The 25,510-nt window shown below is 47.2% G+C and overlaps 1 protein-coding gene across 2 annotated transcripts in view; it reads left to right on the forward strand.

The window, feature by feature from the left end:
* Nucleotides 1-710: 710 nt before the first annotated feature.
* Nucleotides 711-25,510, forward strand: part of ARFGEF3 (ARFGEF family member 3) — a 1,236,769-nt gene continuing 1,211,969 nt past the window's right edge. For both annotated transcript variants that reach the window (XM_069608078.1, XM_069608079.1), the window contains exon 1: nucleotides 711-1,443. In XM_069608078.1, coding sequence (XP_069464179.1) covers nucleotides 1,359-1,443 — 85 coding nt within the window. In that variant the 5' untranslated portion in view covers nucleotides 711-1,358. The remainder of the gene's footprint in view (nucleotides 1,444-25,510) is intronic.

Here is a 25,510-nt window from a genome sequence, read left to right on the forward strand (position 1 = left end):
CACACTTGCGTGTTCGGACTGCAATTCAGGCATTGCCCTATAGGGCCTATAGGCCAGTCCAAGCCTTCCAGCGAAGTGCATGCCAACTGCGGTGCGTGCGGGAATGCTTTGCTTCTGTAATGGTCAGAGAATGGTGAGGGGGCGGGTTCGCGGGCGTTTGTGAGGGACACACTGAAAGGAAACGTTTACATGTGCAGTACCCGGAGTTATTTAAGCGACAAGTGAGGACCCGGTACTTCGTGCGCAGAGCTAGGGAGACCCCCAATAGGGGCCACTTCGCCTACCTGAGAGTGACAATATACAACCGCCCAAAAAAACATGACATCAATTTGATACAAACAGATTATTCCAGTTAGTTTATGCAGTAGCAAAGAAGAATCTAACTCCAGAATCAGGTGCATTGGGAAGCAGCGTGGGTGGCTCTAAGGAAATAACCCCCACGCCCGAAAGTGGACCAAGTACCACAGTCACTACCTGGGGGTCGGGACGATGGGATTTGCATCACCCTGATTTGTGTTGGGGTGGGGGGGGGGGTGTGGACTCGGTCTGTCTGGTTGATCACTTAAAGACGATATTGCTCCACCCCTGCACCTCCCTTCCAACTCCACTATCCCCCACCCCGATAAAGAATGGAAACCAGACTCAAGTAATATTCTGTTTATTACGAAGCATGTTACGATGACACCCTCTGTAGAACGCTGGAAAGCGCGTAAATATCCGCACAAACTCTGACAGCATCACCACAAATTCAGCAGTTGGCTTGTGTGTGTTGACCAAAAAAGACGAGTACTCTCCCCGAGATCTGAGCACCCTTAGTGGGACTCATTGTGACATCCTCGGAGTTCCCAGGGACTCGGGGCAGCTCCGGGAAGTAAGCACGGGTGGGTGACGCTCCAGAGAGAGGCCTCTCCTCCTCAGCCCTGATGTTGCTGCCTGCAGGTGCGGCGGCCTCCTGTGCCATCCTCCCGGCCCCCTCGCCTCCAGCCTGCGTCACAGGCCGCACCGCAGCCAATGAGGCGCCCCCGCCCGAGCCACCGGATCCTTCTCCGGCTGAGCTGCGCGCCGCCCCGAGCATGACAGGCTGGAATCACAACACAGGCAGCGCTCGTGCACCCCGCCCCGCCGTCACCGAGCCGGGCCGCCGCCGCTGCCGCCGCCGGAGGCAGGCCAGCACACAGCGCCACAGGCGGCCATGGAAGCCGCGCCCCCTCAGTCCCTGGAGCCGCTCGGCGTGAATCATCACTAGGCGGCCAAGGTGCGCGATGGCAGCTCTGTAGCGACGCGCAGTGCGCTGCTCCCCAACCCCCCACCCTCTCTGGGGCTCCGTGGACTGGGAGCGGAACCCCGGGACCGAGAAGATGGAAGAGACCCTGAGGAAGCTGCAGAAGGAGGCGACTGGGAGCAAACACAAAGCCATCAAGGACTGCTGCGGAGCAGCCATAGGTGAGGGCGGGGGCAGGCACCTGCGGGGATGGGGGAGCCGCACGGCACCCGGGGAAGCCCCCCTCCCAGGGCCACTTATAGCCCCCCCATATGGAAAGGCACTATCCACAGCACTGCCATTACCAGCCAGGCACAGCAACCTTCCAGGCAGGTAGCTTGCCTTCGCATCAATCAATGCACAGCGCCCCCCACAGCCAGGCACCCGCCTCTCACGTGCACCCTACACGCACAGCACGTGTCATATCCCAGGCACCCTTCGGCACTCGCGCAGTAAGCAATAGCAGCCTTCACAGACGTGTCCCGTCCATGGCTGTGGTGTACGATACGTGACGTGCAGGATCCTTCACAATAAAAGCCACGAAGCTTTCACACAGCGTGTGCCTCCTGCTGCGGGACGCAGCCCCCTTCACAGCCCTTCGCCTCTGCTTTTAGTGCAGGCATCACGTGCAGCTCATAGGGGTCGAGGGGAAAATGCCCCAGAAGCACTCGTGTCTGCTCGGGGCCACGAGCACAGGCAGCACGATTTGACATTCTATACCATGAACCATTTCGGTATTTAAAGGGTTTTGGGCTTCACTTCAGGTGTACCCTGCTCAGACGTGGGTTCAGCAGGACATGTACCCCTCACAGACGATGGGGCTTTTGTTCTCCATCAAATGCACCCTCATAGCCCAAGGGACTTCGCTGCAAGTCAGCGCCAGGCAATAGAATGAGTGCCTGCTGATGGCAGCACTTAGCAGGCTGCCTTTACTGTAGATGACAGATGGGAAGTCGAACGCCTGCCCGAATGTCTTCACTGGCTGCCCAGCTAGCAAGTTCTGACGCACACTATCAGTAAAGTGAACACACATGTCTTGTTTTGTAATATTTAAATCTGAAGTTTTTCTTCTTTATAAAGGTATTGATTTTATGAAAGGCAAATGCCATTCGTCCTGTGCAATTTGGGTGGTTATGAAAAGCCAATTTAATGAAATGTGAATATTTTACCTTGATATGCACATTTCTGGCGACATCACACCCCAGTACGTTTGTTGATGAGTCCCCCCACTTTCATTTTTAGGATTTGACCCCTAGTTGTAGCGTAAGCATCTATTAGGTCGGGGGTCTGTAAGCGCACCACGATCCCCATTTACTCCTCAATTGGCCATGCCAATTAGGGATGAAGGGAGATATGGTCTAAAACATCTGGCGAGCCTTACATGTAATATACAAGTGAATAATTGCCATTGCCAGCACTGCACACTGGTGAAAGTATTGTCCCATGTTTTACTTTTCACATTGGTGCATTACACTGGATTTTTCTTGCCACATTGAAGGTGCAGTAAAAGAATATCCCCCAGAGAAGGAGTGCCTTATGAAAATGCCTGGTCATTGTATTGCTGTTTCTTGATTGCAGCTATTTTTTCTGTTGTTTCCATGTCTGTTTCCATAGTCAGAATGTTTGGAATGCCGTCAATACCAGTAGTTATTTACTGAAGTCTGTCTAAGCATTGTAATGGTCCAAGAGGAGGTTCATAATGACCTACACATGCTAATACTAGTTATATATTCCGGGAAGTCAAGATTGTCATACCTGCGTGTTTTCATTTTGCAAATACTTTTACTTGTTTTATAGTCTGTAGTCGTGTGTACCAGTCATTACTGTTTTTTTTCGATTGAGTCTTTTTGTGGTAATGGCCTTCTGGTGTTTGACTCCAAGCGATATTATCAAACAAAAAGGGCAGCTGTTGGGCTAGTTTTTGGTAGGCAGATACAGGCGTATAATAATGATAATATCACGTTTGTTCATAGCGCTTCATTCTGGATTCCTACCACTTTTAGTGCCTTTAGTAATGGGTGGCATTATTACCGAATGTATTTATGCCCCAGTTATCTACCTTGGAAAGATGACTGGTAGAAATGGCTGTGCCAGGATTTGTAAATGCAAACTAGTACCAAACAGTATGAGGCAAGCGCTTAACACATTAGCTATCTTTCCGGTTGGGTCATTTGTTCATGCAGCGTTGCAGTTTTTGCCATTCTAGTTATTTTGGAGTTTATAGAGGTCCCATTGGAGTTGTTTATTGGTCTTCTTCTGCCAAAATGTCTTAATAGTTTTCATGTAGCCACTACCCAAGGGTGACTTTGATTGTCACACCTTACCAGCCCATGGCTCAGTGTCTACCTGGTCAGGTCCATTGCACCCTCAGCGCAGGACTTTGCATATATCTCCCTCCTCAGTACCTCTTGTCGAGCCCAAATGGAGTCCAAAAAGAGAACAGAAGGCTGTTTCTGGACAAGACAAGGTCAGGCCTTTCCTCATGTCACCCGCATTCAATGCAACCCAGTTAACTGTACATGCAGAAAAGGTGGTTTCTGCAGCTACAGGTTGCGGCATGACTCCGGATGCGGTGATGCCAAGTGAGAACATCCCTTAAGAGCCTTTGTTGGCTGCCGGTTGTGGCGCATATCCTATTTTTTTTTTTTAATTATTTATTGTTTGGCTGTATAGAACAACCTTTCAACAATTACAAAATAGATAAAAACATATCGAAAACATATTGCAATTCAATTCATCTATATATAACACATTTTTTAAATTTTGCACCTGACACCCAATATTTGAAAGATTTTTATAGCAGCAGCATTTTTTTTTTTTTTTTTTCCCCCTTTATCTCTCATTTTTTTTTTTTTTTTTTTTTTCCTTTCTTTCTTTCCCTTCTATCACCATTCTCTCATGACAGCATTCACAATCACCTTGGATATACTTCATTTAAAAAGCCCGTTGTAGCTAATCTAATTGACATTCTCTTTGTACCAAAAATCAATAGCCATAATTCTTCCATATCAGTTACAGTTTGCGTTGTAAAGCAATGGAAATAGTATTTACAACGTATGACATATAATGCAGGACAGTAGACAATAACATGTTTCAGCGTTTCTGCGTTTGCAGGATCCATACAAAAACGGCAGATGTTCTCGCTGGCATTAATTTGTTTTCGCCTAAATAAAATATCCCTTGTGTGCCACAAATTTAGACGAAAACGAATATAGTCATCTCTGAATTTTGGAGATGGGTATTTTAAAATGTATGGTTCCGCAACTCTAAATTTTTTATGGCCAAACTGGGCAGTGTTCCAATCTTTAGAGTGGGAACATTTTTCTAAGGTATGTATCCAGTCTTGCCGATATAATTTAGTTTTAGCCTGCGTTGGATTATGAATTAAAATATCTACGGAGATGTCCGCATCTGAGAGGATATTTATAGCTGTGTTTAACCAGCATTTTGGGTATTGATGATCGGAGTACAGTAAATATTTACCCAAGATACCGGATATGTCTAGACATTGTAATGACAGAATGCATTTTCTCAGCAAGGCTATCAATTTCCATGCAATAGTACTGTATAGCGATAGCAGCCCTAATTCAAAACGAATCATTGCAATGGGGACACAGGCAGGCAAATTAAAAATTGAGCGCCAATATTTTCCTTCTAATCGATCCCACACTAAACGGGGCAGCATCGATGCAGCCTCAGAGCCATACGAGATAATGGGTTTTACTTTCATGGAATAGAATGTTATTATATGATTGCATGTAAACTTTCCAAATTTATATAAGATGGCCTTAGATTGGGAAATTAGGGTTTGCAGTTTCAGTTCAAGTTCTTTTTTGATCACCTTATCATTGTTACCCTGGGTGATCATAATGCCCAAGTATTTATATGTTGAGGTTAGAAGAATCGGCTCTTTTTTTATATACCACTTATATTGAAAGTGTTTTGTCATTTTACGATTTTGGCATATCATAATTTGAGTTTTCGTTAAGTTTACAGTCATAGCATTTTCTACAGTATACTCCGATAATCCATTAATCAAACGTTGCAAACCTGCGGGAGTTTTTGATAATAGAACAAGATCGTCTGCATAAAGGATCCATGGTATCTGTTCTTGGTCCAATTTAGGAGCATCAGAGTTAACGTTCTGAAACTTTTCACCCATATCAAGGATAAATAAGTTAAACAATGTAGCTGCCAGGATGCTTCCCTGTTTTAGTCCTCGATATGTTAAAATGGGGCGGGTTAATATCCCGTCACGGGTAAGACGAATATGAACTGATGTATTTTCATGAAAGATAGATATTAACTTAACCAAAGAATAGGGGCAGCCCAATAGTAGCAATTTTTGCAGCATTAGATTGCGATCTATAGAATCGAAAGCTTCCTTGAAATCTACAAAGGCAATGAATAGCGATTGTTTTTGATGAAAACAAAGTGCCTTGATTGCAGTCAAGGAGACGATGTTTATAGCCGTTCCCTTACCAGCTACAAATCCTGTTTGAAACCTATCTCTCATATTTGATGAATTAATCCATTGTTGAAGATCTCTTAGAATTAATGAGGCAAAGATTTTCCCAGGAGCATCTAACAGGGCAATTGGCCTATAGTTTGCGGGGTTTTGTCTGTCGCCTTTTTTATAAATGGGTACAATCAATGAAGTACACCATGATTTGGGGATCTTTTGGGTAATTACAACTTGAGAGAAGATTTCAAACAGGATGGGGGCCCATAGGTTCGGAAATTCTTTTAGCATGGCATTAGAAAGGCCATCGGGGCCTGGAGCACGGGATCTACTTGCTTTGTGGATAAGATTAAGAATATCGTCTATTGTGAAATCTATTGAGAAGGATCCCTCAAGTTTTACAGGAGGTACGCAGTTAGTAGAAGGGAGAAGAGCATAGAGATCAGTAAAATGGGAGATCCATGTGGTAGAGGCAACGTCATTAGTCTGCATCTGACATTGAGTGGTGTTATTTGTGTCTGATATTAATGTCCAACATCCTGCAGTGTTTTTAGTCATCATTTTAGCTAACATTGCCTCACCATCTTTCTGGTATAATAAAGAACGATAAGTTCTTCTCCAGTTCCTATGTTTGGTTTTAATTGCTTTAAGAGCGGCCAAGCGCTGATCCACTGGTAGAGATTGAATCGCTTTCTTATTTTTTCGAAATAGAGCTTTCGCTTTCTGCATATCTTGGTTATAAGAGTGTGCTGCAACCGAAGATCTTGTTATCTTAGTAGAACTGGCAAATTGATACATTAGTTTTGTATAATCAATATCAGAATTACAGTGGTTTAGCGAGGTTTCGCTTGATATTTTAAGAGAATCTGTGAATTGTAATAGTTTCGTACTGGTCCATCGTAGGCGATTTCGACCAAGATTCGCTTCAATAGTTCCTTCCATTGTTATAGGTGTCATAGGTGGAGCAGTGCTTTGAACAGTACAGTTCGGTGGCCAGTGAAGATGTAACATATTGTGGTCACTGGCGGAAGATGGTAGAACCTGAAACCCTTTTAGGAGATAGAACAAGGAGCGGCTGACATAAATGAAATCTATAATAGCCACGGAACTACCCCTTTTCCATGTCGGATGGGGAGGAGAGTCCTCAGGAAATGTTCCGTTTACCATGATCATGTCTTTCGATTGTATAAACGCATTCCAGCTTCGTACTCGATCGTCAGATAACACTTTGCTACTATTTAGACAATGGAGATTTAAATCTCCCGCTAAAATTATGTGCGTTTGTTTCTTGTATTGATGTATTTTTTCCCATAAGCGTTCAAGGGAGCGCAAGTAGGAAACAGTAGAAAGAGCAACTGGATTCCAATATGTATTAATCAAAGCGTATTGACAATCGTCAATAGATAGTTGTGCTAGCTGGAGATACGGAGTCAAGGATTCATGTGAAATAACACTCATGGATGGCGATGTTTTCAACATGATTAACAGGCCAGACATTGGTCGACCTTTATTTGCAGAAATAGCAGGATTTAGGATGGGATAATATCCATCCCATGATGGGCAGTTAGTTAGCCATGTTTCCTGTAATAATATAAAATTGTACTCTCTTAGTTTAATGACAGCATCGGAGAAAAGATGTTTGAAGCCTCTAGTATTCCAGCTTAACAATGAAAGATGCTTACTAGGGGAAACGCTATGCTTGGGAGGTAGAACACCGACATTCACAATGTTGTTTACATTGTGAACCACTCGAGTTCACTTTAGTGGAGGTGACCAATGTTAGTTGTGCATCTTTATATGGGACTGTAATAGCAGAGCTTCTTTGATAGTCAATCGTAAGTTCAAAACCCAGATCCCACAAGGCTGCGCGAGCGGCCCAAAGAGTGTTTAGGACCACTCTTGAGCGGAGCCAGATTCGCACTAAGGACAGGTCGTTATTATTTAAGAATTCGACTTGTTCAATATCGGTAGAGTTGATATCCTCCAAAGCATATATATCACCAAAAATAGCTAGAAGGCTAGCACGATTCAAATCATATGAGTGATACGGCAAAGGTCTACATTTAATAATTAGTGAGTGAAGATTTTGTTTTACATCGGGTTTTTTCAGTCTGTTTAGAGTACTCTCTGGATTCGAGGTGAGTGTCGCATGAGGACTTACGTGTTTAGTAGGGGCAAATGGAGTTTGTTTTGAAGATGAGGCAGCAAATACAGATTGGTTTAGATTCGAAGTGGTAATAGATGAAGGTAATTTCTGCCCGCCTACATCATACTTAGTGCCATTATCTGAGGACTGGTGATATTTTAACATGTATTGTTCAATGGCTGAAGTTATAATATGATCTAAGGTTGGTGGCACGGAGGATGAATTACATTGATCCGTTTTATTCGCATCTGCCAAGGAGGGAAGGGAAAGCAACTGTGGTACTGGTTTTATTGTAGAGGGTAATCTGAGTTGAGATAACTTATTGGCTCCAATTTGGGAAGGAGCACTATCTTTGATTTTAGATCCACCACTAATGTTAGATTCAGCCGGAGTAAGTTTAAGGCTTTTAGCTTCTAAATAAAGGTCTATTTCTTTACGCAGCTCTGAGCGTTTTAAACATAACTCAGTATCAGATAGATCTTTCACTTTTGCAGCACTGGTTGATGTTGGGTGATTATCAATTATCGCAGACACATTGTCAATCAAAGCCACAATATTATTTAGGGGTGAATGTTCAGCTGGAGGGTGTATATTTACAGGTTCTTTTAAGCTTTTCTCTGCAGCGATTTTTGCATATTTATCTCGTACTGCTTTAGCAGCTAAAGTCATTTTATTTTTGGCAGATGGTTTTAGCCCTTTCAAAAAGGATTTGGCGATCGAGGAGGGAATGTGCTGCTTTGGTTGATTTTTTGTTTTCTTTTTTAAGGGGTTAGTATGAGTCTGTTTGGTCGGGACAGCACCCGAGAAAATTGTGAATAGTTCTTTAGAAGGTTGTGATTCATTCGCTGATGGTGAGAGCAACAGAGTATTAGGTAATGGACATACAGGAGCACACTTCTCAGTAGTGGAATGAAGTTCCCGAATAATATGTGGAAATGTAGGGAGGGTAAATTGGGCAGATGTAGCCGTATTTGTCATGGACAGTTTTGGTTTTTCTGATGGATTATGGGAAGAATCATTAGTTGGTTCCTGTTGTAATAATACAGCAGAAGTTAACTTTGGTTTTTTAGGAGAGAAGGGGGCAGTGTCATTGAATGATTTCATCTGTTGTAAACGTAGTTGTGATTGCCATCTAATTAATTTAATAAGTTGCTTATCTTGGATTTTAAGTTTTTCATCCAAGGACTCACATAGTTTAAACAATGATGATATAGCCAGATTCATAGCGTGCAAGGTGGTTTCAATTAGTACTGTAGAAGATAGACATGCAGTAGAAGGAGGGAGTAAAGAAGGCAAGGGCATGGAAGGAGAAAGAATGGGTTTCGGCATGGTGTCAGATCGTCTGGGAGTAGGTGCTAAATATGAGGATACAGACATATGTTTCTCATCATCAGAGTATATGTGGGAGATTTCTGGTAGTTCGTAGTTTGCTTCAAGCACCACATTAGTATCGATAAAGGATGAATTTGGACAGTGGTTAAGTTCATCTTGAACCTTAATAAACTCATCAGCCAATACTATAACCGTAGGGTTAAAAGGTGTACCACACATAGAAGGAATACATGAAGCAGCAGGAGTTAATAGACCATTTGACCCAGATGTAACTAAAGGCTTGCTAATGGGCATAGATTTATCATTCTGCGGTAACTGTGTGCTCACGTCTTTTGTGGTCTGTGGATCTTTGTCGCTTACTGATTTCCCCAGATCAGTATAGGAATCTGGCAAAGAAGCCGGTTGTATCGGAATTTCGCTATCTTTCAGCATAGTTATATCTGAAATAGAGCGCTTGGGTTTAGGCTGCATTATAGACGATGGAATATCAGACATAGCACAATTATCAGGTAATTCGCTGCTACAAGGCCTGTTGTCTTTGCTCATAATGGCAAGCATCTCTTGTATATCACGAGACGCTACTTTTGCTTTAGATCTCGCAATTTTAGGAACTCGGGAAGCTGAGGTCACTTGTGGACGCGGTGTGCTGCCCATTATTGTTCTTTTCTGAGAAGCTGACGGAGGGGAAGAGGGTGGAGCTGCCGCCAGCTTGTTTGATCTAAGATAATAAAAGCGCCGGCGCATTTAATACACCACCCAGAAGAGCATTCGAATGGCTATTTCAATTAGAAAGGATGGATTTTTTTTCTTCTTTCTTCACAAAGCAATGATATTCATCTAAATAGTCTGAGGCAGTTATTCGGTTTCCAGGGAAGGGAACGCCCGACAGCTTGTGGAGCTGCCAGTGTCCGACTCTCCACCCCAAACCCTGAAAACTAGTCAGATAGATGGAAGTGTGATTAGCAGGTGAGAGCTTTGATTCAAACCACTCACCGCTCACAGCCGAACAGCCAAACAGCGGCTCCAGCCCTTACTGCCTCTAGGGCTTAACGCCGCAAGGGCGGTGATGCCGGCAATGTGAGGAGTGAGGAGATCACGTGATCCGTCACGTGATGATGGTATGCCCCGCCTCCTCCAGGAAGCGGCCAGGCAGCAAGAGCAGCGCTCGCAGTGCTGCGTTCGTCAGAAAGTAATTAGTCAGAGGAGCCGACGTGCACAAGACCAAGCACTCCTTCCAAATGAGTAATATGGCGCATATCCTATTGTAAAGGCCTGGCTGCCTACATCAGTTGGTTATGAGATATACAGCCTGCATAGGCCTAAAACTCATCTGCACAATTCCACTATCAGCCCCTTTGGATAAAACAGCTGTCATTTGGGATTTTGAGGATCGGGTGCAGAAACCCAGGGCTCAAACCAGTGGAACATCCTTCCTGAAACACACGGGGCAGAAGAGGTTGACCTGAGTTTCTGCAAGGATCTGAATGCTCTCCTTTTTTGGGGGGCTTACCTGCCCATTTGATGCTGTATAACCAATCTTTGTTGGCCAGTATCTTCTAGCTTGCACCCATTGGCAAAGCTTGTAGTAGCGCTGCGTCTCTGTGCACTACACAGACGGCGCAGTTCCATGCTCCTACCTCTGCTGTTTAATAAAGGCATCCAGAACAGCCGTTATTCACATCAGTGTAATCTCTGAGCAATTTTGACACCCTAAAACTAGAGTCCTTCAGTTGATCTTAGCTAAAAGGGATGATTATTCCCTTATAGATTGAGGGAGAGGGTCATTATCATAGAATAATGACCCGCCACCACGTTATGGCCGGAGGTAAAGCCGAGGACATACGTTGGCTAAGGATCATTATCCCAAGTGATAATGACCCTTCCCGATGACACCAAGGTTATTAGCACGTGGAAGTGGTAGCAAAACATGTTTTGGTCGTGAAGTAAAACACCTTACTTTTAGAGTGAGTAAAGTAAATGGACAAACTGAGTGCGTACATTAAATGTGGTTTTATTTTTTAGAATTTTAATAACATGGTTGTCTTCATAGGTTAAGCATTAGAATTGCAAGTTGGATGAACTGGAACTGGTTTAACATGAACATGGATAAGGTGTCATGGAAAAGTAAACGGTTTCTTAATTAGAAAGTCGGAGCATTTTTCAGTGTTTAAGCTTTCTCTTTTGTGTACAAACCGGATGTTGCTTCCAAAAAAGCCTTGCAAAGAGGAAAAAAAAAGATCTTGACTGGAAATTGCATTGTTTCCCTGTCTGCTTCTAAAGACAAATGTTCAGAATGTAGTCAATATCGGTAGGTATTGACTGCACTCTAGACATTCTGATTGGCAGGGCGGGAGTCATTAACCATCGCCACGTGCTAATAAGAGTTATGTTCCATTGGCACCTGGGCCATTGGTGCAGCAGTTAGGATCCCTGTACTGCAGGTTTATCAACATATGCATTGCCTATTCCGAGTAAGCTGACCGCAGATCTCTATAAATCCACCTCAGTCTCTGGTGATGCCTGTGCCTCCCCCTTCCCCCCCCAACCCGCTCAAATCAATTTTGTGAACCTTCTGCATGGAATCCTCTACTTCTCGCTAGCGGGCACGCCTTCTCCTTCATTGCACGAGCAACAGTGAAAATAGGAAAGAGACTATTTTTTGAATCCTTTCACTTGGTGCCCAAATTGGACTGTTTTGTTTAGTTTTCTTTAAGGAAAATTTGCTATTATTGCCTCTGTCATTGTCTAAGGCTAAGTTTTCTCAGTTTATAAACAAAGTTGCTGTCCGCAGCAGCATCCTGTCAGCATGTAAACTGTTTACGATCTCAAAATGTAATCTGTATTCTGATTGGACAGCTACTAGATTCTATCCAGATTTTTAGCTCGGTCAGATGAGCAAAAAAAAAAAAGCCTCTCCAGAGCTTATGCGATAATATAGAGGAGCATTGACATAGCTAATGGTTTTGGATTCTGGAGTTGTTAATTCCATTTTGTATTTACATCCATTAATTTGTGACGGCACTATACAGAACGGATTTACCTCAAAGAACATGCAAGCTGGAAGGCCATTATCAGATGACTATTCTTACAGGGGTTGTTAACCTCTTCTGGCTGATTAAATACTTCTAACATTTGACATCGGCAACTGAGGCACGAGCCTGCAGCTGAGACAGTATCCTATGGAGGCCCATAAAATGCTTTTGATCTTTGTAGAATCTGGCATAGCCTCAGCAATAATGTTAAAATACACCTTCAAACCCTAATTTTAGATGAGCCATAAACAATCTCCAAATAAATGGCGTAACCCCTAGCAATCAGTTAATACAGAGCCAAAAGTTCGAACCATACCACTCCAAAATGGAGTAGAGGCATACACTATGCATAAGACTATCAGGCCGATTCATGTAATTCCTCTCAAAAGTGTCGCACGTGGCTGGCGCACAGCGTGCCCGTGCGAATGTCTGCGCCAGCCGCGTGAGATAAAATCAATTTCCGCGCACAGCGTATTCATGGATTCTCACCTCCAAAAGCAGACGTGGCGCAGCGACCCTGCAGCAGCGCCAGTCACGACCCCAAGAACCCCCTTGCGCAAGGAAAAGCCATCAAGATCGCAAAACCATCGCAAAGGGCTGCGCCAATCCTGTACCAGTTTACCGGACTGGCAAACAGCAAACGCAAAGCGGGGAACGCGTATTACGGGTGTCGGGAACACGCGTGCGCGAGAAGTTCCACACGCGATCTGGCCTGGGGGAGCGTGTGCGTGTATATCAGAGGTGAGCGAGAAGTTTCACACGCGATTGGCCTGGGCGCGTGTATCTCAGGGGTGCGCGAGAAGTTCCACACACGATTTGCCTGGGCGCGTGTATCTCGGGGGTGCGCGAGAAGTTCCACACCCGATTTGCCTGGGCGCGTGTATCTCGGGGGTGCGCAAGAAGTTCCACATGCGATTGGCCTGGGCGCGTGTATCTCAGGGGTGCGCGAGAAGTTCCACACGCGATTGGCCTGGGCGCGTGTATCTCAGGGGTGCGCGGGAAGTTCCACACGCGATTGGCCTGGGCGCTTGTATTTCAGGGGTGCGCGGGAAGTTTCACATGCGATTGCCCTGGGCGCGTGTATTTCAGGGGTGCGCGGGAAGTATCACACGCGATTTCCCTGGGCGCGTGTATCTCAGGGGTGCGCGGGAAGTTCCACACGCGATTGGCCTGGGCGCGTGTATTTCAGGGGTGCGCGGGAAGTTCCACATGCGATTGCCCTGGGCGCGTGTATTTCAGGGGTGCGCGGGAAGTATCACACGCGATTGCCCTGGGCGCGTGTATTTCAGGGGTGCACGGGAAGTTTCACACATGATTGCCCTGGGCGCGTGTAATTCAGGGGTGCGCGGGAAGTTTCACAAGCGATTGCCCTGGGCGTGTGTATTTCAGGGGTGCGCGGGAAGTTTCACACGCGAATGCCCTGGGCGCGTGTATTTCAGGGGTGCGCGGGAAGTTTCACACGCGATTGGGCTGCGTGCGGGTATTACAGGGGTGCGCGGGAAGTTTCACACGCGATTGGGCTGCGTGCGGGTATTTCAGGGGTGCGCGGGAAGTTTCACACACGATTGGGCTGCGTGCGGGTATTTCAGGGGTGCGCGGGAAGTTCCACACGCAATTCCACCAGGGTACGTGTATTACAGTGGTGCGCGGGGAGCACCACACGTGAATTGCACGTGTGGGTCCTCCCAGGTGTTCCCTCTACACCCTCCACGGCCCCTGCAGGTGGCTCACACCACAGGGGCCTACCCTGCACAGGTCCTGCGGGCACCCCATCCACCATGGCCATGCCCCCCAGCCAACCCACATGTCAACTTGCACTACTGCCCACCAACGCATGTCCCCCTGCACCCCCAGCCACCAGGGGCACCCTCCACCAGGCCCCCACCCATGTCTCCCACCCCCCGCCCCCAGCACTGTGGGGCACCTGCCAGCAGGCCCCCACCCATGTCCAACTCATGTTCCCCACCACCCCCACCCCCCAGCACTGTGGGGCACCTGCCAGCAGGCCCCCACCCATGTCCAACTCATGTTCCCCACCCCCCCAGCACTGTGGGGCACCTGCCAGCAGGCCCACACCCATGTCCAACTCATGTTCCCCACCCCCCCACCCCAGCACTGTGGGGCACCTGTCAGCAGGCCCCCACCCATGTCCTACTCATGTTCCACACCCCCCACCCCCCAGCACTGTGGGGCACCTGCCAGCAGCCCCCCACCCATGTCCAACTCATGTTCCCCACCACCCCCACCCCCCAGCACTGTGGGGCACCTGACAGCAGGCCCCCACCCATGTCTCCCCCCCCACCCCCCAGCACTGTGGGACATCTGCCAGCAGGCCCCCACCCATGTCCAACTCATGTTCCCCACACCCCCACCCCCCAGCACTGTGGGGCACCTGCCAGCAGGCCCCCACCCATGTCCAACTCATGTTCCCCACCCCCCCACCCCCCAGCACTGTGGGGCAATAAGCCAGCAGGACCCCGCCCATGTCCAACTCATGTTCAACACCCCCAGCACTGTGGGGCACCTGCCAGCAGGCACCCACCCATGTCATACTCAGGTTCCCCACCCCCCCCAACCCCCCAGCACTGTGGGGCACCTGCCAGCAGGCCCCCACCCATGTCTCCCCACCCCCCCACCCCCCAGCACTGTGGGGCACCTGCCAGCAGGCCCCCACCCATGTCCAACTCATGTTCCCCACCCCTCCACCCCCAGCACTGTGGGGCACCTGCCAGCAGGCCCCCACCCATGTCCAACTCATGTTCCCCACCCCCCACACCTCAGCAGTGCAGGGGCACCCTCCACCAGGCCCTCGCCCATGTCCCATCCATGCCCCCATGCACCTGGGTCCCAACAATCCCCAATCATGTTTGTAATGGCCATCCTCCCCTGCCAAAAGGCCCAACCAACTATCACATCCACCCACATATCAAAGGCAATTACATGTTACACACCCAATGTAAATAATGCAAATGAACACATGTCTGTCACACACAATGGCTGCAAGTGAATGTTAAAACACCCAACATGACATGCATGAAAGCAATGAGATGATACGACACATTGAAGGATGAAAATAAAAATGTATTGAAAATCAACTTGAATGGAAATGAAATGAGAAAAACCACAAAGCAAAACAACCAAAAGAAGATGAATGTCCATGAAAAAAATCAAAAACACACAGCACAATCAAAATGAATGGTGTCCAAAGTCACAGTCAGAAAAGTAATCCAAGTGTAAATGATAAACAAAAACCATTGCTCCATGGCGATGAAAAAAATAAAAAAATCCATTGAAGAACTATTTACAAGATAATCCCGGGTCCATGAGCCCAACCAAATGAAACCTAACTATGACAACTAACTAAAAACTGAACTATATACAAAAATGTGGCGCATTGTCCAATCGCAACCAAATTAAAGGAAACCTAACACTAACTAGATAACTATATACAAAGGCGGCGGGCAAGTCCAGCTGCTCACTCTGTGGTGTTCTGGGCCAGGGCATCATCGAACTCCTGTTCGATGTCCCGGAGGCGGTCCTGTTCCAGGGCCCCGAGGGTCTGCAGGGACAACGCCATCTCCTCCTCCAACCCCCTGCGGATTGCCTCGAGGCACTTGGCCCGCCTCAGGGCCCTCCGCATGGAGTTCTCCGCCCTGACCATTGTGAGCCGCGCCTCTTCCGCCGCCGCCGCTCCGCACCTATCTGCTGGCCCAACCGCTGCCACACGGAAGACACTTCCCGTCCTGGGTCCTCCTGCCCTCCGGCCGATGCCTGCCCCTCTGATGTTGATGGCCCCGAGCCATGATGCCTCCCACGTTGACTCCGCTGCTGCCTCCGACGCCACTGCCTCTGCCAGCACGACGGCATCCAGGCTGATGGAATCCACCGACGCCGTCGTGCACGTGCCCTACCTGATGATGCTGGCACATCCTCCATCTGCTGGGGTACAGTTGCTGTGGTGTCCACCCCTGCTGGACCTCTGACTCCCGACTGTGGCAGGGATGGGATCCCCACCGAGCTGGCTGCATTGGTCTGGGCAGGTCCACAGGGGGCCCTGGTGGCATCTGGGCCGGAAGACGGCAAGGAGAACGACTGGCGTATAGTCTCCACAGAGGAGGAGAGGGCCGCCAGATTGGCCGACACATGCAGGAAACCCCCGAACATGGACGATCCCAATTGGGCCACGTCGGCACAGTGCTCTTTGTGATGACGTGCGTGCTCCTCCTGGGAAATACACGCGCCCAGGCCAATCGCGTGTGGAACTTCTCGCGCACCTCTGAAATACACGCGCCCAGGCCAATCGCGTGTGAAACTTCTCGCGCACCTCTGAAAGACACGCGCCCAGGCCAATCGCGTGTGGAACTTCTCGCGCACCCCTGGGATACACGCGCCCAGGCAAATCGCGTGTGGAACTTCTTGTGCACCTCAGAAATACACGCACATGCTCCCCCAGGCCCGATCGCATTTGAAAACACCCGCGAGCCCCTGAAATACACGCGCCCAGGCCAATCGCGTGTGGAACTTCTCGTGCACCCCTGAAATACACGCGCCCAGGCCAATCGCGTGTGGAACTGCTCGCGCACCCCTGAAATACACACACCCAGGCAAATCGTGTGTGGAACTTCTCGCGCACCCCTGAAATACACGCACCCAGGCAATTCGCGTGTGGAACCTCTCGCGCACCTCAGAAATACACGCACACGCTCCCAGAGGCCCGATCGCGTGTGGAACTTCTCGCGCACCCCTGAAATACACGCACCCATGCCAATCGCATGTGGAACTTCTCGCGCACCCCTGAAATACACACGCCCAGGCCAATCGTGTGTGGAACTTCTCGCGCACCTCTGAAATACATGCGCCCAGGCCAATCGAGTGTGAAACTTCTCGCGCACCCCTGAAATACACGCGCCCAGGCCAATCGCGTGTGGAACCTCTCGTGCACCTCGGAAAGACACACGCCCAGGCCAATCGCGTGTGAAACTTCTCGCGCACCCCTGGGATACACGCGCCCAGGCAAATCGCATGTGGAACTTCTCGCGCACCTCAGAAATACACGCACACGCTCCCCCAGGCCCGATCGCGTGTGATAACACCCGCGAGCCCCTGAAATACACGTGCCCAGGCCAATCGCGTGTGAAACTTCTCGCGCACCCCTGAAATACACACGCCCAGGCCAATCGCGTGTGAAGCTTCTCGCGCACCCCTGAAATACACACGCCCAGGCCAATCGCGTGAGAAGCTTCTCGCGCACCCCTGAAATACACACGCCCAGGCCAATCGCGTGTGGAACTTCTCGTGCACCCCTGAAATACACGCGCCCAGGCCAATCGCGTGTGAAACTTCTCGCGCACCCCTGAAATACACACGCCCAGGCCAATCGCGTGTGAAGCTTCTCGCGCACCCCTGAAATACACACGCCCAGGCCAATCGCGTGAGAAGCTTCTCGCGCACCCCTGAAATACACACGCCCAGGCCAATCGCGTGTGGAACTTCTCGTGCACCCCTGAAATACACGCGCCCAGGCCAATCGCGTGTGGAACTTCTTGCGCACCTCAGAAATGCACGCAAACGCTCCCCCAGGCCCGATCGCGTGTGGAACTTCTCGCGCACCCCTGAAATACACACGCCCAGGCCAATCGCGTGTGAAGCTTCTCGCGCACCCCTGAAATACACACGCCCAGGCCAATCGCGTGAGAAGCTTCTCGCGCACCCCTGAAATACACACGCCCAGGCCAATCGCGTGTGGAACTTCTCGTGCACCCCTGAAATACACGCGCCCAGGCCAATCGCGTGTGGAACTTCTTGCGCACCTCAGAAATGCACGCAAACGCTCCCCCAGGCCCGATCGCGTGTGGAACTTCTCGTGCACCCCTGAAATACACGCGCCCAGGCCAATCGCATGTGGAACTTGTCGCGCACCCCTGAAATACACACGCCCAGGCCAATCGCGTGTGGAACTTCTCGCGCACCCCTGGAATACACGCACACGCTCCCCCAGGCCCGATCGCGTGTTGGCCTTCTCTGGCGCACATTTTTTTCCTGCGCAGGGACGCTACCGTCTGCTTTCGTGTGGCGGACATGTATGGGCCTGTGCGCGTCTTTGGCCATGCGCTGTTTTTCCCTATTCGATTCCATGAATACGTGTTGTAGGCGAGCGTGTGGGCGTTCTGCGCACTTGCCACCTGTACTTCCCCCGTGACGCCCACATTTTCACGAGTTGTTCCCCATTCTGCGTGTGACGCCCCGTGTTACGCCTACTTTTGTTATGTGCGCCGCGCTATGTGCGAATTCGCTGTGGCCTTATCGCACGGCGTTCGGTGACCTGTGCGCCAGCGTGCGCCGCGCACTTTTTCAGCGCACATCCCACTTTTTGCGCATGCACAGACTTCCATGAATAGATGTGCGTTGTTTTCTGTGCGATAATCGCACTTGCACTGCGATTTTCGCTATTTCACTGCGAATCGCACGTTTTCGCACGCGTGCGCCGTTTTTTCAGCGCACGTTGATTCCATGAATCGGCCTGTATATGTATAGGAGGACATGTACTGTTTGAATTAAAATGTTTGCAGCAAGATAATATTGTGCTGTATCAAGATGCAGCGCAAGTTATTCAGCCATGAACCTGCAAGGAGGACCGGTGTCCATGTAAATATGCAGTATAACATTTGAATAACCTTCGTGCCTTACCATTTACCTCTGGGACAACGGAAGCAACTGCTCTATTCAGTGCGTGCCTAAAAGTTTCATGCTTTGTAACTTAAGTGTCATGCATGCATACATACATCAAACTCTCCATCCACATGCATATATCTATGGAGGCTTAGTAGATGGATCTTTCGGCACAACAGAGCTACTTTCTCATAGATTACATATTTTGTTCCCCATTTGCGCCCCATTACAAACTCTCCATGCAGCCTTTAATTCTTTCTTCTCCTGTATCTTGCACCCTTTCCTCCCAACCAGCACCCCACTCCTCAAAGAGTTAGAGGGACAGAGAGAGTAGCCAAGCAATAAAGGGCGATCAGGAAAGAGACATAGAGGGACCTGATGAGAAGGAAAAGATGAAAAGATAGATGAAGCAATACAGGGAGGGGAACTGGAGAGACAGACATTGACTGTGACTGACTTAAGAGACTGTGACTGAAATACTGATTTGCCCAGCCAGGAGAAACTAGGCATGAGGGACTAGGGATGAGGGAATATGATGAGAGGTGTGGGATGAAGAACTAGGAAGAGGGATGACAGACTGGGACAAGAGACATGGACAAGTGTCCGGGACTAGGAAGAGGTATGAGAGAGTAGGACTAGGTGGAGAGACCAGGAAGAGAGGTTCGAGGTAGGGCTAGGATGAGAGACTAGAACTGAGACTCATGCCATACATTATAGGTCTCTGCAGTTTTCTCATGTCTACCTGTGACTGCACTGAGACATGCTGGCAGAGGAAAGACTAGTAAAAGGGACACAAAACATGATAATGTTTGATACAGCGAAAGCGTGGCAAATGCATTGCCAGTTGCCATGCAACCACATACTCTGATTCTCAAAACCCTTTTGTAAAGTTAGGTAAAGTACACTGAAATAATCTAAACGGTACTACAAAAGTAATCAAAAATAGAGTGCACAAATTGCACAGAAAACAGATTTTCATGTGCAAAATGCAGCCGGGGGAGACTCAGACGGCTCTGTGGAACTGAACTGAAGACCATCTCGACACACCCGCTCATGGCTACAATATTTAAAGTAAGAAACTGCAAAATTAACATGTTCTACAATTGCAACATGAATTCCAATTCTAACATGTACATTGGCTATTCGTCATAGAGCCTCTAAAGAACACTATACATTAAACAATATAATTGGAAGTTTCCTTTCTCGTGACCATCAAAATACCACCCCTCAAGCATAACATAATTTAATTACCCAAAATGCATCATTTTAATTGGTTGGCACTCTTTATGGTGTAATTGATAAAAAAGCTCTACCCTAATTGGACAGCGACACCTGATGCAGCTCGGGCTGTAGCATCCCAGCAAGGCAAACCAATCATGTAGTGAGTGGAAATCAGCAAGGTCAAAACTTTGTTGCAACCCATGGAATACCACAATCCCTTCCCCATAATTGGGTCTCTTGGCCTCCCGCCCCCTGCACCTGCTCACTCTGTGACTCCCATTCCGATACATGCTGCCAGCTCTGGATGCAACCTTCTAGTTATCTTCTCCCAATGACCAGCTGCATGAACAAACATGTCTGAGGCCCTACTTCTGGAAATTAATTTCTTCTATTTATTTGTTTTACTAAGGCACTTCTACCACTGCACTGAGTGCCCTGCTTTCAGTAGGGGTGCAGTGCTCACAACCTAGTTCGTCATTCTGGCAATACTGCTGTCTGGGCATTTTTATGTCTCACAGTGTCCTTCACAACCATTATGTATTCATTCACCTATCGTCTGGGAAGGCACCTGCTGTCTCAAGTCGAATTTCAGGCTCCTGAGAACTTTCTCCCTCGCAACAATTAGCTGAACACTGGTCTGCATCCCTTTCCACTCGGACCTTAGCTGCTTGGAGCCTTCTACCCACCAGCTGAAATGGAGTCCCACTGAACAGCGATTGTAAGACACTTGCCCACTAATAAGGAGGCTCCTTATGTATATTGATGACAGTCTGCCTTAATCAAGAACCTTCCAGCCACGGTCAGCGAGAAGTTACTGGGAAAAATGCTATAATTTAATTTCAGAAGGAACCTGCTGTTAAAAATTTAGAAACTATACATTTGACAAACAGGAATTTGCTATTTTAGGACAGGCAGATAACTGGACCCGCTACCTCTGGGGCCTAGGTAACTGAGGATTCTTCTAGGGAGAGCTTGTTCCTGAGGATGGGGGTCCACCACAGACTGTGTTGGTGTATGTATTTGTGAGCATGGACTGCAGGGTTCATGAGCTCTTGCACGGTGAAGGAAAACCCTTGTGCTTCCAACCCAAAGAAAGAGGGACTTTAGTACCTTCCAATGCATAAATTAGTCTTGCAGAATTGATTAGTCGAGACTGCCAAATAAAAATATTTTGATTAGCAATTCAACGATATGATTAGCAAAGTTGTATATCCTTACTTTCAATCAGAGCCAATGCAAGACATGTTCTTACCTGTACGTCAGCAGAGGGCCTAGGGACCTCGCAGGCTCATTTGTCTACTGGTGCTATAATTAGGATGCCTTTTGTTGGACATGTGACCGGACACCGCTACCCTTGCAAATTCAACAGCGCTTCCCACTAGTGCCTTGCAAATAGTCAACAATTCCCAGAGCTGCCTATGTCATCCTAATCACTCAGCCTAAATTCAAGAGGACCAAAGCTGGAGGCTCTAGTTTCCCAGCCACAGCTGCCAAACACTGGAACCTCCACCCTACCACCCTACATGCTGAACTCTCCTACTAGACTTTTGGATGAACTCTAAAAACAATACTGTTTGCCTGAATGCTGGACACGGGCCCTTACCTGGTCTGAACTTCCAAATTACAGTCACTTTTAGTGAATATCTATTACACTGTGCTTCTCCCAATGTCTGTATGTTTCTGAGGAACTGGTCATGCAACAGTGCCTTGATGCTCTTTGGCTTTGTGCGCTCCTTATTAGTGGTGGTTCATTGATGAACCATTGTTTTTGACACGTGTTCACTTTCCCATCACATGATATGCAGTTGCAAGCTTGATTCTGTCAAATGATGACTACAAGAAGGTGACCTTATCATACAATACCTTTTATGTGTGTCTAAGTCTTAAACGTACATCTACCAAACGTACAGGATTTTTTATCTTAAAATTACTTTGCGTTCTTCTAATTTTCCATTCAAGAATTAGTAACTAAAGCTACGACAATAGTGTTTGTTCTCAACATGGATTTATATATTTTTCAGCTTGTATGATGATTAATTTGTAAGTTTCAAAGCATCTCTACAAAACAGAGTATTATTTAAAACCAAAGTGCTATTTCTACCAACTAAAGCTGGGAAGATATTTGGTTAAGGGCCTTATGTTGCAGACTGGTCTCAAATCCCGGCTTCACCATTAATGTGTGTGATCCTTGGCAAATCATTAGATGTCACAAAAGTGCCCACAAGCCATTCAGTTGACATGTGTCTGTTACACAGAAAAGCTCCCTCAAGGCACTGCTTCATATATAATAATGATAATGCCACTAAATCTGCACAGCAACATTGTTTGCCTGTTGGCTTACGCATAAAAACGTTTTGTAATGCATTTTACCATCATCACATTTAGTATCCAAGGCTACATATGCGCTCATTTTCTGTGGTATTGCTTCCAGCGATGTCAATACATATGCAAATTAGGGGAGGCTTCATGTATTGCAAAGCCACTTAAATTCTAAATGTGGCAACTTTCAATGGAAAGGAAAGTTCATGTTTGTCATGAGTTTAATGCCAGCATGCATGTCAAGTTCCCATCACATGGCATGTGCATTCATTAAAAAAAGACTAGTCTACGCTTTGCAGGCTTGGTTTGCACTATAGAACCTGGTAATAGATGTGTTAACCATAAACTTAGCTTTTGATGCGGCCATTGAATTAAGATGGGGTCCAAATGGTAACATGTACAATACACACAGCAACACATAGCATGGCACTGCAACTTCGCATGAGCAATGTCGACTTTCACATGCACACAGACCTCAGCCTTACATGTGCACACCTGGCCTTTCATATGCAGCATAGCTTTACAGGCACAAACAACTCTAGCCTTTCACATGCATGCACATGAAAAATGCACACGCGCCCATTCATCCTTTTACATCCTTTCAGATGAATGACAAAATAGCGTTTTACATGCGCACATGAAAGCCTATCATGTTTAAGGCCTTTGCAGTCTGAGTGGAATATAGAGCTCAGCAAAGGTGGACAGCGGAGAAGGGAATTAGACGATTGATTTAGGAAGCAAGATGTGTGAAAAATAGAGGAAAGAAGAGCCTCTCAGAAGTGATGAGGGGAGATGGGCAAGAGAGAAAGTTATGGGGTCGGTGAATACATGAGAGCAAAGTGAACATAAAAAAAGGAGTAGACCTTTTAAGGGTGAAAAAGTAAGCAAACAAATTACGAAAGAGAAAAATGCTGTGGTACAGAGGTAGAAGCAATGACATATCAGAGAGAGAGAGCTAACTTGTTTAGTGCCATCCTTTGTCCCTCCCAATATTTACAGAGGAAGACAGACAAGCTCTCACACAGTCACCCTTATCTGCAGTTTCCATCAGCCAAAGTGCTCATTAAAAATGAATTTTGGGGTCAGCCTGAAGCCTGGATCTCTGCTTTCCTCTGTATAGGCCCTGTCGTTACCAGTTATTTTCTGCCTTGCCTTCAGAGCAGCTGTGATGCCAACAGAAAGGTATGTGACTCCAAGATGGTGGCCCACATTCAAATAAGAGTGTAAAGCGAAGCTCACCCACTAAGCAGCAGCAGCTGGGGAATCTGTATTTCTCTGCCATATGAGCCAATCACAGCACTCACTCTATGGCAAAACACGGTTGAAATATTCAAAGAATTTGGGGAAACTGCTGCCAAGCTTGTTAGTGCACAACAAAAAGAAGTGAAGCAGAGAATAGTAAGGGATTCAGTAGATGGAGGCATGAGGTAAAGGACATGTGTCGTGAAATGGCGAGGAGGAAAGGTGAGAGGAGGAGGGGATAAAGGGGAGCATTAAAGAGGAGGGGAGAACATCAGAGAAGGTGGGAGGAGTGGATGGGAAGGAGTCAAGGAGGAACAGTAAGGCAAGGAGAATGAGGGAACATAAGAAATAGGTAGGAGGGTAAGTGAAGGAGTCAAGGTGGTGCAGTTAGGGAGGGAAGGAGATAAGAACAGTGAAGGAGACAAAGGAGTACTAAGGGGGAAGTGAGAATATCAGAACAAGGGAAAGGAGCTGAGGGAAGGAGAAAGAAGAGAGCAGTAAAGGGAGCAGATGAAAGATAAAGTGAAGTATCACCAAGGAGGAGAGAGAGGGGATGAATAGTGTATCACTGAGGGGAGGAGGAGGACCAGAGAGAAGGGAATAGAAAGGCCAGCTAATGGGAAATGGGAAGTGAGAAGGTTGGGGAGGGGGCCAAAGGGGAAGGCCACATGTGTGAGTGTAGATCTAGGCCACGGTTCCTGGGGAGAGTCCTACCTTGGTGGAAGAAAGGACAAAGCGGTCTCTGACATTCTACCAATGGGTTATGCTTGAAACCCAGTGGACCCAACTCGACCCCGCAAAGGATCTTAAGGTTTCTGATGCCTGCCCCAAGTTTAGATGACCCAAGTCACTCGATGTGGTGGTGCACCTCTTTTGAATGAGAAATGACTTGCTGACATCAACGGAAATCATAAAGGCAACATCATCCGCCAAGGAAGAAGTGCATGGCTCTTAAAATTCCAAAGACGGTGACTGAAGTTTTATTTCCCTAATTCCCCACAACATGACCTCATTCAAATCTTATCCCTTAGTTCTCTATTTGTACAATGCACACCCCTGAATGATAGACATTGACTTCAAGTCATCTATCCAAAGGAACTGTGGGTTTTAAAGTGTGCTAAGAAAATGCTGAAAGATGAACCACAGCAGACTGATGAAGGCAAAGAGTGTGGAGGTTTAGATGCAAGGAGAGAAAGCAAAAGTAGGAAGAGTCACACTGGGAGAGGGGTCACGATTGTTATTTGAGGGTTATCGGAGCACATGGGTAGAGTGTCAAGGCCACAAAAGTATTACAAAGGGGCAGAGTAAAAAACTAAATTGAAGACAGAGGGCAAAGGAAAGTGATTTCACAGAAATCAGATGATAGCAAATTATACTAGAAAGAAAGATTAATCTGAAGGTGTGATGCCGGCTTAAAAGACAGAATGAAAGGGGGTGATCACTACTCTGAATATAATGTCCTGGTTTTTGTATTATAATTCAATATACTAACCTTTTTGTGCAGGCAACAACAATGTGGTGCTTTGAATACATCATAGCAGATTGTGTATACCACAAAATATATTAAAGCCTCTGTCGAACCACAGCTATCCTTTAACATCAGTGATTTGACCACGTGAGTGGATGTGAGAGATATCACTAGATCTAGTTAACAAACAATTATGTAAGATCCTACCACAGTTCTGAATGAATCTATCTCAGTACAGTTAGAGAAAGAGAACATGAGGATTTTCGGAACAGGAAAATAATTTTCTCAGACTCTTTTCACGCCTGGGTTCTAAACACTACTCTGAATATGTAAGGAGGATATTAAACCACAGGATAAA

This window comes from Ambystoma mexicanum, chromosome 4q (assembly GCF_040938575.1).
Source record: "Ambystoma mexicanum isolate Mex_15411 chromosome 4q, UKY_AmexF1_1, whole genome shotgun sequence".
In the NCBI taxonomy this organism is placed as follows: Eukaryota; Metazoa; Chordata; class Amphibia; order Caudata; family Ambystomatidae; genus Ambystoma; species Ambystoma mexicanum.